This window comes from Anopheles arabiensis, chromosome 3 (assembly GCF_016920715.1).
Source record: "Anopheles arabiensis isolate DONGOLA chromosome 3, AaraD3, whole genome shotgun sequence".
Taxonomy (NCBI): domain Eukaryota; kingdom Metazoa; phylum Arthropoda; class Insecta; order Diptera; family Culicidae; genus Anopheles; species Anopheles arabiensis.
Window position 1 is genome coordinate 64336375 of NC_053518.1, and position 14159 is coordinate 64350533.

The 14159-nt window shown below is 41.7% G+C and overlaps 1 protein-coding gene across 1 annotated transcript in view; it reads left to right on the forward strand.

The window, feature by feature from the left end:
• The window catches only part of LOC120901140 (nephrin-like), a 188725-nt gene that overhangs the window by 159049 nt on the left and 15517 nt on the right, over window positions 1-14159 (forward strand). Inside the window, exons 11-15 of the mRNA XM_040308849.1 lie at window positions 3270-3423; window positions 3570-3707; window positions 6279-6443; window positions 6642-6794; window positions 12304-12371. Coding sequence (XP_040164783.1) covers window positions 3270-3423; window positions 3570-3707; window positions 6279-6443; window positions 6642-6794; window positions 12304-12371 — 678 coding nt within the window. The remainder of the gene's footprint in view (window positions 1-3269; window positions 3424-3569; window positions 3708-6278; window positions 6444-6641; window positions 6795-12303; window positions 12372-14159) is intronic.

The following is a 14159-nucleotide window of genomic DNA, read 5'->3' on the forward strand; positions in this document are numbered from 1 at the left end:
ACACCTAGTTCTGTAGTCGAGACGACGCGGCCAATCACGAAGGGCGAAGCGCGTTGCCTTCCGTTGGATGGACTCTAGCCGCGCAAGTGCCCGAGTAGATGCTGGCCACCAAACAATGCTAGCATATTCCAGCAGTGGTCTGATAAGTGCGCAGTACAGTGTCTTGAAACACATAGGATCACGAAGCTCGCGCGTCATGTTTATGACCAAGCCAAGTAGACGATTGGCACTAGCGACTACTTGGTCTATCTGTTCTTCGAAGGAGAGTTTAGCATCTAGGAGGACTCCTAGATCCTTTACACAGTTCAGTCTTTCGAGGTTCTGACCATCAAGCGTATAATTAAACAGCGCTGGAGCTCTTGAACGGCTGAATGAGATTATGGCACATTTATCGATACAGACGCTTAGTGCGTTACGCTTGCACCAGGAGACAAATTCAGTCAAAGTGGCTTGAAGTTGAAGATGGTCCTCGGGCTCACGGATTTCACGATAGATCTTGGCATCATCTGCGTAGAGTAGGCAACTATTATCCGGGAGTGCCGTGCACAAGTCGTTTATGTAGAGCAGAAACAACAGAGGCCCCAGGTTGCTGCCCTGGGGTACGCCGGAAGAGGCACCGATAGATCTAGATTGGTGGGAGCCCATTCTAACTGCATATGAACGACCACATAAATACGATTTCATCCACTTTACCAGGGGTGGTGATAATCCAAGTCTATCAAGTTTTGCCAGAAGAATCTTGTGGGACACACTGTCAAAAGCCGCATTAATGTCCGTGTAAATGGCATCAACCTGCATACCATCATCAATGGACTTACAATTAGTCGTTCACCGTCTTCACCCGAACATACCGAATGAATCATTAATTCTGTAAAATACCCTGCAGTATATTCATAACGTATGAAAGTAAATCAATTTTCCTCGCATATTTTGCTATTTGAATTTTTATACCATATTTTACCCAAAAAAAGTTCAAATAAGTACGTCAATCAAGCAGCTTATAGTAATACAAGAAGGAAAAATATTTCAAGCTGTTCAATTATGCATATACTTTATACGATACTTAGCTTCTTGACTACTACTGGACTCTAGCTATGAATTTATAAATAAAATAATTGAAAAACATTAATGAAATATACATTTTTTTGTTTATTAATCATTTTACTCACCCTTTTCTCAAATTTGTAATTGTTTAATATTTTCCTCCTTTATTTTGGTAATTATTAATAATTCTTGCCTTAACTTTTATTTTGCCAAAGGTATCATTCATAAAACACGTAACACTCCTGCGTATTATGCTATCAGGCTCCTCCCATGGAGACATAGTGACGTACGTCCAAATAACACCAGTCGATGCCTATCGTTAGGTCTGGAGCCATTCTCAACTAGACGTACGAACGCCCAACGTCTCTTTGTGGCAGATTTGATTTGTAGCGAAATTAATGCGCCCAACCTACTCAGCGCTGTAAATTTCTCTGCTCCTGCTCTTGACTCTCAGGCAAAATCAAATTATACGCACGTTACATTATCGTACCAGTTCTGGTCAGTCAGATGCGATAAATATGATGGGAGTCGCCTTCAGTCAAGTTTACAATCTGTATGAATTTAGAGTGTCTCAATCTGCGGTCCGTGAGCGTTTGCGTCTATTAAACTAAATGTAACGTCCTGTAGCTTGCACGCACCTAGTTCATTAAGACTTTCTATATGTCCAATTAACAAACTCAATAAATAATAAATACTCAATACTAAATGCTGCAAAAACTGCATACTTCTAAACGAATTTGATATTGAAATTCCATTATGGTGTTTTTTTTTTGCTACGATATCAGCAGTTTATGCATTCCAACAGAAAAAAAGTATAATAACGTTAACTCTATTTGAAATAGGGAATTAAAAATAATGTTAATCTTTTTTTCATTGATAATCAAACGCAGGTTAATTTTATGGATAGTTTCGGTAGACAGTGGTTTTTGTTTCTTACATTTGTGTTAAATTACCATGCAATGGCAGGAAAAATTAAATAAACATTAACTTCAAAAATACATGATTATTATGTTGTTGTTGTTGTACATATTTGATAAGATGAATAATAGATAGCAAAAGAGATAACAAAAAGGGAGGGCGACGATGTTATGAATAACCTCTATCAACTGTTTCCATGTTTCTTTTTCTTTTGTCTTATAACTTATTATTACTTAGTTCTAATTACTGTTATTTTATTCCAATATTCACATTGATCAGAAAGTCACACACAAATTTTAGTTTCAAACACAAAATTTACTTTCATATGAGCGAAACTAAATTGTTAATACATAATTATTTATTTTTAAACAGATTAAAAAACTCTTAAACCGATCACCATCACGTACACTACAGTTCCAATCACCATTTCATATCGTGTAAAGGTATTGAACCTGTTTAAAAATGTATTCTCACGTGCAACTTTGCAAACGCGCTAAACCAACATACCTTCACCGCAAAAGAGAGTGAAAACCACATCATACAAGCGAAACCTTATAGATCATATCAACGATACTTCACACTTTTCTCGATCCATTCCGGCATGCTGAGAGGGGAAAAATGCTTCGTGCAATATTTATTCCCCACTAACACGCCCGTGTAAGCTGACATTGAGAACAGAGTTTCGTTCACTTCGCCCAGTTTTGCTCAATTTTCGCACAAGACACAAGACAAGCTCACTCAATTTTCATTCCAAACCGTAAGCTACGGTTCGGATCAAGACGCTACCCTCGTCAGGTCGTTCGTGTCGCAGTCTGTACAATACGCATATCTTCGCTTGTCACCTTCGCTACCCCCTGGCAAAGTCATATTCCGGGCGTTTATTAATATCATTTCATATGTTCACAACTAATTCAAAATTCATATTAACATTACACATACACACACGAGACTGCTGGAGCAACTTTTGCTCGCTTTTTTGTGTGTTCCTCTTTGGAAAGTTATAGAAAAAGTTCCAACCAAACAGATACCAGTTTGTACCAGTCACTTGCAAGCTGCAAGTTTTCTTATCGATATTTTCTACCCACCTTCTCCTGAACTCTACAACGCGCAAGATGTATGTAAACTCGCAACTCGTGAAGATCATGAATTTTTATGAACCCCCACTACACTAACAAGCATTCTGCCTGCACACAAAGCACGAATCGATTTTTCGCGCTTCTTTCAATACCCACAGTACAGTCACTCGTCTTTCTTTTTTTTTTTTGTTGTTGTCTAACTCTCCGCGGGGATTTTTGCATTACTTTCAGATCAAATCCGTAAGCAAAACGACGGACCAGTCGGTTTCGGCCGAACTGTCGATACTGGCAAACGTAACCGACAATCAGGCACAGTACCGGTGCGAGGCGCACAACTCAGCCACCGAGATACCGCTCTTCGAAACGAAAGTTCTGACCGTGCACTGTAAGTATCTGTTCCTTTCCCCTCACAAGATTCGTCTGTTCGTCGAACGACCGTTCACACGGTTATACACACATGCTTTGCGCAACTTCACGGACGACGCTCCATTTATTCTTTGTATAACTCTTCTTTTCTCACCCGTCCCAAAGTCGCACCGGAGACCGCCAAGATACGGATCGAACCGGCTGAACTGCGGCCCGGCATCGAAGCGACGCTGATATGCGATTCCAGCTCGAGCAATCCGCCGGCAAAGCTGTCCTGGCGGCACGAGGGCACCGTACTGGAAGGTAAGCTTGATTTTCTTCGCTTTTTTCTGCTCTCTTCCATTTGAAATGATCCCACAGAAGCGTGTACAGTTGCAACGTGTGGCGTTCGAAGCGTACAGGACAAGCCGAAATCCACATTTCTCGCAGCGATGCGCATCGTAATGTGGCAGTTTTGCATATACGCGATTGGATATGCGTAACATTTTGAGCTATAGCTTCCCAGAATTTGCGCTGATGCAGTAAGAAATCAAATTCAGCAAAGGGTAAAATTTGTATTGGCGTTTTCGCTTAACTGTTGTCGTAAATGCTGCAATAAACTGTTTCGATTTTTTTCATCCATCCATTTTTCCATCCAATCAAAACTGATTGTATATTGAGGTATCCTAAATATTGTGAAATCCTAGATCATCTGTGAAAAAATAGAATATTTTTTGTATGTGTCTGAAGAACGAATTTATCATTAGATTCAAGCTGGTCTAGCAAATCTATTTGACATGCAATTGAAATCCATGTCAATTATTTATCTTTTCCTTTGAGGTTTCGAACGATGTCAGTTTTCCATTAAAAATGTATTAAAATCTCTCACCACTCATAACACTCATTACTGTAGATCAATTATTGATGAAATTAGCTGGCAACAAATATATAACAATTCAACAACAAGTAGAAGCTGCTGGGGTGATATACACCTCTGGGGCAAAACCGACCCTTTCCTTTGAAAAACGTGTTTTGGTCGCGGAACAAGTATTCTATATGGAATAAATCTTCTTCTTCGTAACGATGCCGATGCTACTCGGTGTTGCCGGCCTATACGGGCGCTTGTTACGTTACGGACTTGTTAGTACAACGTAGCCGTTTAGTTAATCCTTGCTACGGGGGGACGGTCCACATGAGGCTTGCAGCCACGTCGGGCATGTTATTAAGTCGTATCAGCTGTTGACTGTACTACGGGACCGCCCTAATGGGGCATAATGCACCCAGTGAATCGAGGAAGCATGTATCTGTTATTGCATTGCAAACTAGTATGAGTTTTGTTATAGCTAGAATGTTTGGTGCGATTTGCCCCGTTGCTGTAGTGCATTCTACCCCAGCACAGACGTATTTTGTCCCAAACTAGAGAAAATCATTCTAACATTGATTGGCTTAGAAAACGATGTATTATTTAGCAAAATTTGCTAAAATTCCTTAACAGATTGCTACATTGCAACTAACAGAAAAATATTAATGGAAAAATCAACAATTTGTGGCAAATTGCACTGAAATTTTATCAATGTTTCTTAAGTGATGTGTGTTAGCCTATGAACCAATTCAATTTTTTGTGTGTTTATTTAAGATTGCGTTTGCGTTTAGTTTTTTTTTTTCTATTTGTATAGTTGTTGTCCTCTATGAAGATTTATTTTGCCTCCTAGAGAGTTAATTTTATATTTAAATAAAATACTCTAACCCATTCGCATCGAATTCACTCACGCTACTCTATGATTTTTCCTATCACAAGTGCATTCCTAACAAAAATGTGTGATGTGAAACTTCGTACATCAACAACAAATGAGCATGTTTTTATTTGAAAATTTGTGTTTTGAGACTACTTTTAACGCGTTTTTGCATGATTTTACTTTTTAGTTACCCTGCCAAAAACAGGTACAGTGCCGAAAACTGGTACAGTTACCCTAAATGGTTTTTCCTATCACAAATTCATCATAACATCAAATGAACCGAGCTCCTAAACCACAAGTCTAACTATCCTGCTATAAAATAAAACCTAATAAAACCTACTCACTTACCAATTGACGCACAGCTCTTTATTTCTCCTCATCCACAAACAAAATCTCACATCTCAATCGCATGCTAAATGTTAAGCTCCCAAATTTCATCATCGAATGCGTTTTCATCATTCTTTTTACTCACCGTACCACACACGCTCAACATAAACAATAGCTTGAGCAAACAAAACTGGATTAAGTGTACTGATTGACAGGAATGAACAGTAATCATCCGCCACACCGTGCCACCGTACGACGAGAAAATTAATACCTTCCATCAAGGAAACCCCCACATACACATACAAAGAGCTAAGGTGGTAAGGTGATAGAATGCTTACAACAACATCCGGGGTTTTTGCCGGATTTGCATGTTTAGTGTAAAGAGTGCGCCGCAACGCAACAGATACGCAGTCACATGCACAGTCACACACACCGCCTCACAAAAGCTTATCACTGAAACCACAGCCAACCTCACATCTTCATCCGTGCACACCGGCACACCGTGCTGATACGGTGATGATAATGGAATTTGACAAGAATTTACGGAACTCATTTCCAGTCATCGTCCCCAGGGCGTGTACATCAACCATACGTGTGTTCTGGCTGTAGCAGTAGCAGCAGCTGCTGCTGTTACCGCTGCTGGCGGTGGCGTTTTTTTTTGCATTCCGTAAAACCTAATACCAAACCTTCGGTATGCTCTTTTCCATCCACTGCTTGCCCACGCCACGGCAGGAAAATCTAACCAGACTGAAATGGAATCGAACATCATGGCTTCCGTATGGTTCATCGCTGGTTTTCACCTCCCACTCTCTCCCTCTTTCCCTCCTCACAGGTACGAACAACTCCTCCAAAGCTGGACTGTGGGGCGGGACCGTGTCTTCGCTTGAGCTGAAGCTGAACATCACGCAGGATATGGACGGCCACGTATACACCTGCCAGAGCACGAATGAGATGTTGCAGCGTAGCATCAACGTGGCTGTCAATTTGCCAGTGTTGTGTAAGTACCCCGGGACCGCACGGTTTTTGTGAGTCGGTGTTGCGAACACCGAGCCCTTCTTGTTGCTCCGGGTTGCGAAATCCAATTGCCAAATCCATTCGATCACGGTCGACTCTCACACATACACATATGCACCCATCAGCCGGTGCTGCGCCGGGAGCGATGCTTTAACGAATGCACGATTGCTTGTACTTGCAGATGAGCCCCGGTTCCAAACGCCAGCCGAAACCGTTGTCCACGGTGTGGCGGGAGAGCCACTGACCGTTGCCCTGGTCGCGACCGGCAATCCGTCGTCCATCGCGTACACCTGGACCAAGAACGGCCAAACGATAGCATCGACCGGTAGTAGTGGTAGGTTGCTTCTAACGGGTTGTTTTCTGCCTCTGTTTGCCTCTGCAAAGCAATGTCTCAATTCACAGTATTAGCTTTGAGTTGGATAAATGTCTCATATGCGTGTGTCGCTAAACTGTATAATTATTACACTCATTCTTAGTTCTAACAAACACATCACCGGTACGTCGGAGGAGGGGGTAATAGTACCGTGTTTGCTCTCATGTTAACCCTTACTAAAGGTCCCCTCACCCATCTCTCCCGCACAACCGCTAACGGGTGGCTCGCGAGGTATTGTTTTGTATGAGGATGAGGTGGCGAGAAATTGCACCACGCTACCACGGTTCGGTGCAGTGATTCTTCACTGGCTTGAGGCCAAATTGTACGCGATGCTTCGTTGCGTTTTTCTGCTTGTCGAAGCTTGCAGAAAATAAATACCCTTGGAATGGAGAAGAATTTATCGTTTCATGAAATGGAGGGAGCTTTACGGGTGACTTTGAATGCTTCTACGAGCAGCAGTTACTTTGAAAGGTATTTTAACGACTTATGTAATGTTCAATAAATACGCGCTTTAGTCGACCTGTGCTTACAGTATACAAAAAGTTGTTGCACACATTCTTGGGTCCCATTCTTTAAAAAAAAACTGCACTACGAAACCAAAGCATAAATGGATGATAATATTTAGGTTGTACACTTACATTGAGGTATCCAAAATCATACAGGGTGTACAAAGTGGAATAATTATGTTTCCAGACTTATGTAGTACAAGGAGGGAGTTCAGTTAGCATTTACTAAATGAATAGCACTTTTGATGTACATTTAAGCAAGTTATTATTCAAAAAGCTCAAAAGCTGTAATTTCTCTTATTTTTTATATTGTTTTTTCCTCCTCTGTTTTTTTATGCAAGTATTTACTATCTAGAGTAAGCGACAAAAATGTCCAAAAAGCGAACAGCTTAATCAATGCTATGCCGGGTGGCATTATGATATTAAAATATGAAAAAAGCTCTATATTTTTGGTATTGTTCTGCCAATAGCACAAAAACAACAAACAAGGACTTCTGAGCGTTTGGAAATTTGGGAAAAGAACGACTAGCTAACATTGTGCAATGTATCGTGTTACCAATTTCACAGAAGCTGTGATAATTGATGTCGAAAATTTATTTTGAATATTAGAAAAAATTACTCGTCCATGCATGATTAAGCTCCCTTTTGTAATGGAGTGATAGTGAAGGGCGTTTTGTTGTTATGTCAAAAGAAAGAATATTTGCAATAATAAACTATGAACAAATATTTTTGTTTTTCTTTTTCTGTTGTTTTTCTCGCAAGAACGTCCTATCTGACCATATCAATGTTGACAAATATTTACAAACACATTAAAATTTACAATGAGTTTGTTGCAAAGACAACGTGTTGGCTCTTAATTTTACATTTCACCGCGTGAGACAATTTCACGGTATGAAGCGTGTAAAATAAGCCAAAATCAACATGGCAGAAACATTTCACGCTTAAATGTATGTATCTAACTGTAATCCTGTATCACGGTCAGTAGGAAATTACAAACAATATGTGAAATATTATGTCACATGGTAGCAAATGTCGCATATAATCTTTCTACTTTTTTCTTTGGCTCAACAACCGATGTCGGTCAAGGCCTGCCTGTACCCACTTGTGGGCTTGGCTTTCAGTGACTAATTGATTCCCTCCCATAGCAGGATAGTCAGTCCTACGTATGGCGGCGCGGTCTATTTGGGGATTGAACCCATGATGGGCATGTTGTTAAGTCGTACGAGTTGACGACTGTACTACGAGACCGGCTGTCGCATATAATAGGGTGCTTGAATAATTGAATATCTATTCGTTTGATTCGTTTTACCTTGCATGCGCTCGTTTGAGAGAAGCAAAAAGGGAAAAGAAAAACAAGAGAGAAACAAGACAGCAAATCAGTACCCCTGTTGTCTATTTGGTCTTTTTAGGCCGTCCACAAGGACAGAAGAGCCGTGGTAGGCCCAAATTGAGGTGGCTAGACGGCGTGGAGGCGTCCGCCATTAAGGCCGGGATTACGGACTGGCAGACGAAGGCGCGAGACCGTGAACGGTTTCGGACACTCCTGAAGCAGGCCAAGACCGCAAAGCGGTTGTAGCGCCGAATAACAGTGTTGTCCATTTGGTTGTCCATTCGTTATTTATCAGCAACAATATTTGATTTCAAAATTTGATCTTAATTTCCACTGAATATTTGTAGATGAGTGCTTGAGATTGTTAAAGAAAATATGAAACCACTTTGCGTCGTCCCAATGCTTCAGCCGCAAATAAACCCATCATCCATTATAACACCCTTTAATTGATAAACTGATCCTTTACATCCTCTTAACCGAATCTAAACCGTTGCACTTATATGTACGGCAGCCTTAAAGAGTAGGTCAACAAAGAAAGCAACGCAAAAGAAGAAACGAACATTAGAATAGAACGCATCCTTCAAAAGAGACGGCATTCCGGTTTCTTTTTTTTACCATGCCATTTGCGCATCACGGCGTCATGCGGACAGGGATAAAAAATGGCATACTTTCAACGCCGCTCACCACGTACACACGCTTTTGTTTCCGGTTCGGCGACGCACTTGGCACCAACCATAAGTCATAAATTCACCCGACTCGTAACATTCATTCATGGAAGAGCAGTACAGGCCTCTACCGTTGCGCCCGTTGCTAGTGTGTGCGAGTGTGTTTGTGTGTGTGTGTGTGTGTGTGTGTGTGTGTGTGCGTGTCGGAAATCGGAAGCTACGCCATAGTAACTTTGTATCAGGCATGCCGGGCAGCAGTAGTTTTGTGCGCACAAAGTAACTAATGTTTCGCCGGTGCTCTGCTTGAATGCGTTCGCTTCGCCTCGCTAGTGGCAGTAGTTGGCACCGTGGCGGTCTACGTGGGAAAACTTACCAGCTGCCGAGAAAAAGACGACAACGAATAAAGACACGCACACACACACACGTCCGTGGAAAGATTGTAACATGCGCGTGACCAAATGGTGAATGGTAAGGAGCAGGAGCTGCCTCAACCGCCGATTCAACGGTGGAAAAGCATTACCCGGGCTGGGGAGAAGATATAATGTGTGATTTATTTGATAAAATTAGTGTTTTATATCCGGTCATCAATCACCGGAAGGTGCTACCTATCGGTGAGAATATCCCGTCGGCGCCCTAATCCCTAACATGGTGTTACTGCTAGTGTGTGTTGCATGTGTACGTTCCATCATGGCTACACATGTTCGATTGTGGGGACAACACACCACACACACCCATACATTTTCGGAAGTGATTTTGGAAAAGCGAATGAAGACATTTCCACGCGAACGTTCCCACGTGGTCCGCTCAGCCATGACACAGTGAATAAATTGAACGAAGGCGACACTACTCCCCGGTGGATTCAACAAGAGCGAGCACACAGAATGAATTTATCCCTTTTTGCATTCGATTCGGATGTCCGTCCGTTACGTTGCCTCGTGTGTCTTGTGCTCCAATCGAATGAGAAGAAGCAACTTTTGATTACCAAACTAGTGTGTACCGATCCCATCCGGTCGGCGGTGATGGGTGCTGTTGGTCGTTTTGCAACGAGTGAGGCATTTTTACGCCACCCCTGTCGCCACGCTTACCCCTTCCCTGCCAGTTTGTGTGCTGGTGCCCTAACACGTCCATCCATAAATGGACACCGCATCAAAGCCCAAAAACCAGAACCAGCTCTTTGATGATTCGACCACCGAAACCAAACGAACCGAGCGAACCAAAAGCGAAACCCAGTACCCAACAGCATCGACGCCGCCACCGTCAACTGTTGTCAACTTGACGTTTATGTTAACGGTAATGACCCGTCGGAATCGGCGCAAATGGTCCGTAAATAATGGATTAAAAGCGTCCCCTCGGCCCGTTGCGCACCGGCGGGGTTGTACACAGCGTTCAATAAACGTAAATAAAAGGTCACCCGGAATAGAGCGGACAAGGACTGGGAGGCGGTATTATGCTGGGTACAAAAAAAATGACGAAATCGGTCCATCACGTATGGAGAAGAGCACTTTGCGGTCAAACCAGATATCCTCGCAAAGGACACTGGAGATGGACTGCGGTAAACGTCGGTGACAATGGTGGATGGAGATAATCTGATTCATTGCATCCCTATCAATCATAGTGTTTTAGCATCATCATCATCATCATCCCAATCTTCATTATCAACATTGAGGAAGTTTTTTTTAAACCAATTTGTTCCCCTCTTGTTGTCCTCATTTTGAAACTTTGCTCACATACACGTTCCTCTATCAAAGCCAATTGATGGGAAGAAGTGTTTCGCTCCCTGTTCCCTGAAATGTATCCGGATATAGTCAAATTACCTTCCCGTTTGATTGAGGTAACCCTTTTTTATTGACACATCTTTGAAACAGTGAAATTGACAGTTCCCCGATCCCGTAATAAAGGAAAGCTCACCTTAACCGGGCGAATGATAGGGACAGGCGAATTAACCGCTTCCTCGAAAATGGTGAAATCAAATCGCTCGTAGGACCTGTGGGACAAAATGGCATTGTGCCATCGTCTTCCATTTAACGATATTCTCATTGTAATGTCATTCTATCGCTTTCGTACCACAATTTTTCACTTAAATAGTCAAAAAGCTCCCGTTTTTTGTGCGGAAATACGGGAACGAAATGAAAGAAGGACGAAACAGTTTCCCGAATCGTTGTCGTCGTGCGTGAGTAATTGCGCTCGTAACAAGTTGGGGTTGTGTAGGGTAAGAGACTGATAGCGCAAATAAAAGTCAATTCAGTGCTCGATTGTGGGTTTTAGATCGGCAATGACAATGACAAGAGGAAAAAAAGATACACCTTAGATCGTAAAAAAGTTTTTGTTACCAACACTTGTTTGCTTTACATCCTCAATTAAACTGTTTGATTGAGGAGCGGTTCATTGTTTTTTATTGCTTGTTTGGTTCTGTTGCTTACTTACTTTATGTTTAAGAATTCAATCAAGGTTAATTGGATGCTATAGCTTAGGTTGAAGTTTTGAGACATGTGTGAGAAATACCAGCCTACTTTTAATTGCATTACAATCATTGTTTGAATCTTAATTATGTTTCATCGTCGTATCAAGTAATTATTCCGTTTAATATTTTTAATCAAACTGAACCAAGCTAAAACGTGTACAAGCTCTTTCTTTCTCTCGGACCAACAATTAGTATTGTCCCTAGCTTAGTTTTATATCTAATCCGCAACCCATCAAGCATCTAAAATTCCAGGAACCTGTTTTGTTTTACAAAGTATTTAGTCCTGAAGCGAACTTACTTCAGTATCAGATATCTACCCTATTATGATTTTTGAATACACACTGGACCTCTTTTGATTGAAGGGCCTTAAGCCAATCCCATCCCAAATTGAGAACAAACCTGTTTCAGTTCATCAGATACTCAGAAATTTGTCATAAAAGTGGTCCTGAACCAACACCGGAGAAAAACAGATTTTAAACTACATTCTGAACCTTTTCTGGTTCAACAGCTAGAACTAATTCTAAACCTATCACATTCTGGGAAACGATGCATAATCCAGCTTTCCGGAAAATTGAAGTAATTGTTGAGTCAATTTAAAAACGTCTCATTTCATTTGCATATGGAAAATATAAACTTCCTTGAAATCCCACTGCGAAAATGCACCAAACGAAAGATGTTTAAATTCTCACAAGACTTATCATTTTCTATCAATTTAAATGCTCTTAAACGCCTTTATTAACATTTCACGATAATATCAATAAAACAACCCTTGGAAATGGGGTAAAAATGTTAAATTGCATTAAAATAATTTTAAATTGTGTATACTTTCACAATTCTATGTCTGTATAATTCAATTACGTATATAGTCATATTATACACATTTATTTTTTAGTAAATATAACAAACACATCACATTGTCGTTTGAAATTTAATACGACCTGTATTCATTGTTTTAGATTACACAAAGAATCATTCGTTAATGTAAAACTGTAATGTAATGTGATACATCATTTTCTATCCTGAGCATTATTCGAATTATGCCGACTGTCATTCTCCACAAATAGACTTCTAATCACAACAATTTTTCTCGCCAAATTTCCCAAAGACAAGCTGTTGAAACGCTTGCACCACTTCATTCCTTCTATTGATTGTCAATAACAATTTAGCTCAACATGTGCGTAGCAGAAACCCAAATTGACATATCAAAATGCAAAACTAGATCCGAAGAGCTTCCAGCATCAACCTCCTCTTATGGACCAAACAGCCAAACTTTATTCGTGTGGTGTGAAAGCCATCGCCATCGACAACAAAAACACATTACAGCAATTTGGTGCAGTACCGCCACCGCCGCCAGTTTGTAGCCCATCCAACGAAAAGATCGAGCAAATATGGAATGGCCAAATTCACCACTCCCAAAACACACACACACATACACAGAGTCATGAAATAACTATTCAAAGAAGAAAAAACCTCACTCGCCTCCCTAACGCAAGCTCGGAGGAAAGCCAGCAAAAGCTTACAAATTTGTCGTCCGGTTTCGACCATCCTCGAGGGCGCTATCGTACATTGACAATGACATGATGATTACCACCCGGGTCCGCTTTTACCGCGAAGGAATTACTTCCCGCTGCTGGCAGCAGCACAAGGCCACCGCAACAATTCTGATGGTGGGTATGAGATGGTAAGGAAGGCCTGTGAAGGAAGTGGTGGGTTGAATTTTCCCGGAAGAAAATCAATAAACCTCGACCGGTACTAGCGGCTTACGGTAGCCGCCGGATGAAGGTAGTTCGTATCTTCATCCAATTGGTCCAGTCGCTTCTCGCCGGACGATGGAACCACATACGTGAGATGTTATGTTCACTACTCTCTCTCTCGCTCTCTCTTACAAACACACGCACACATTCACATCCCCGTTCAGTGTCAGTGTGGGTAACCTTTCACCACAGCCACAGCATAACTTAGACAGCAGGAGTTCCGAACCGCCCGGCGGGTGGTGCGGCCGACAACAACCCTGGCGCCCGATGCTCACAACCCAAACAATAAAACCATATCACCTTCTTGCACAACTCACTTACATGCACGGTCACCTTTTTCTGCCCATGGATGTACACAGGGTGGGACAACAGAGACAACAGGCGGCGGACAAAATCGTCCCGAAATTGGAATTTTGGATCATTGCGGACTATGCCAACTCACTTCCACAAGGATTCCCGCGCGTTGCCTCGTAAACAATGAAAGTAATGCGAGTCCCTCACTATACGCCAGATACGATTCTGGGAATATTTGCCACCACCACTACCGTCTTGTGACCTTACTAGGTCTGTAGAAGGATAGAAGCTTAGGCGTACACTCTCTGTAGGTATA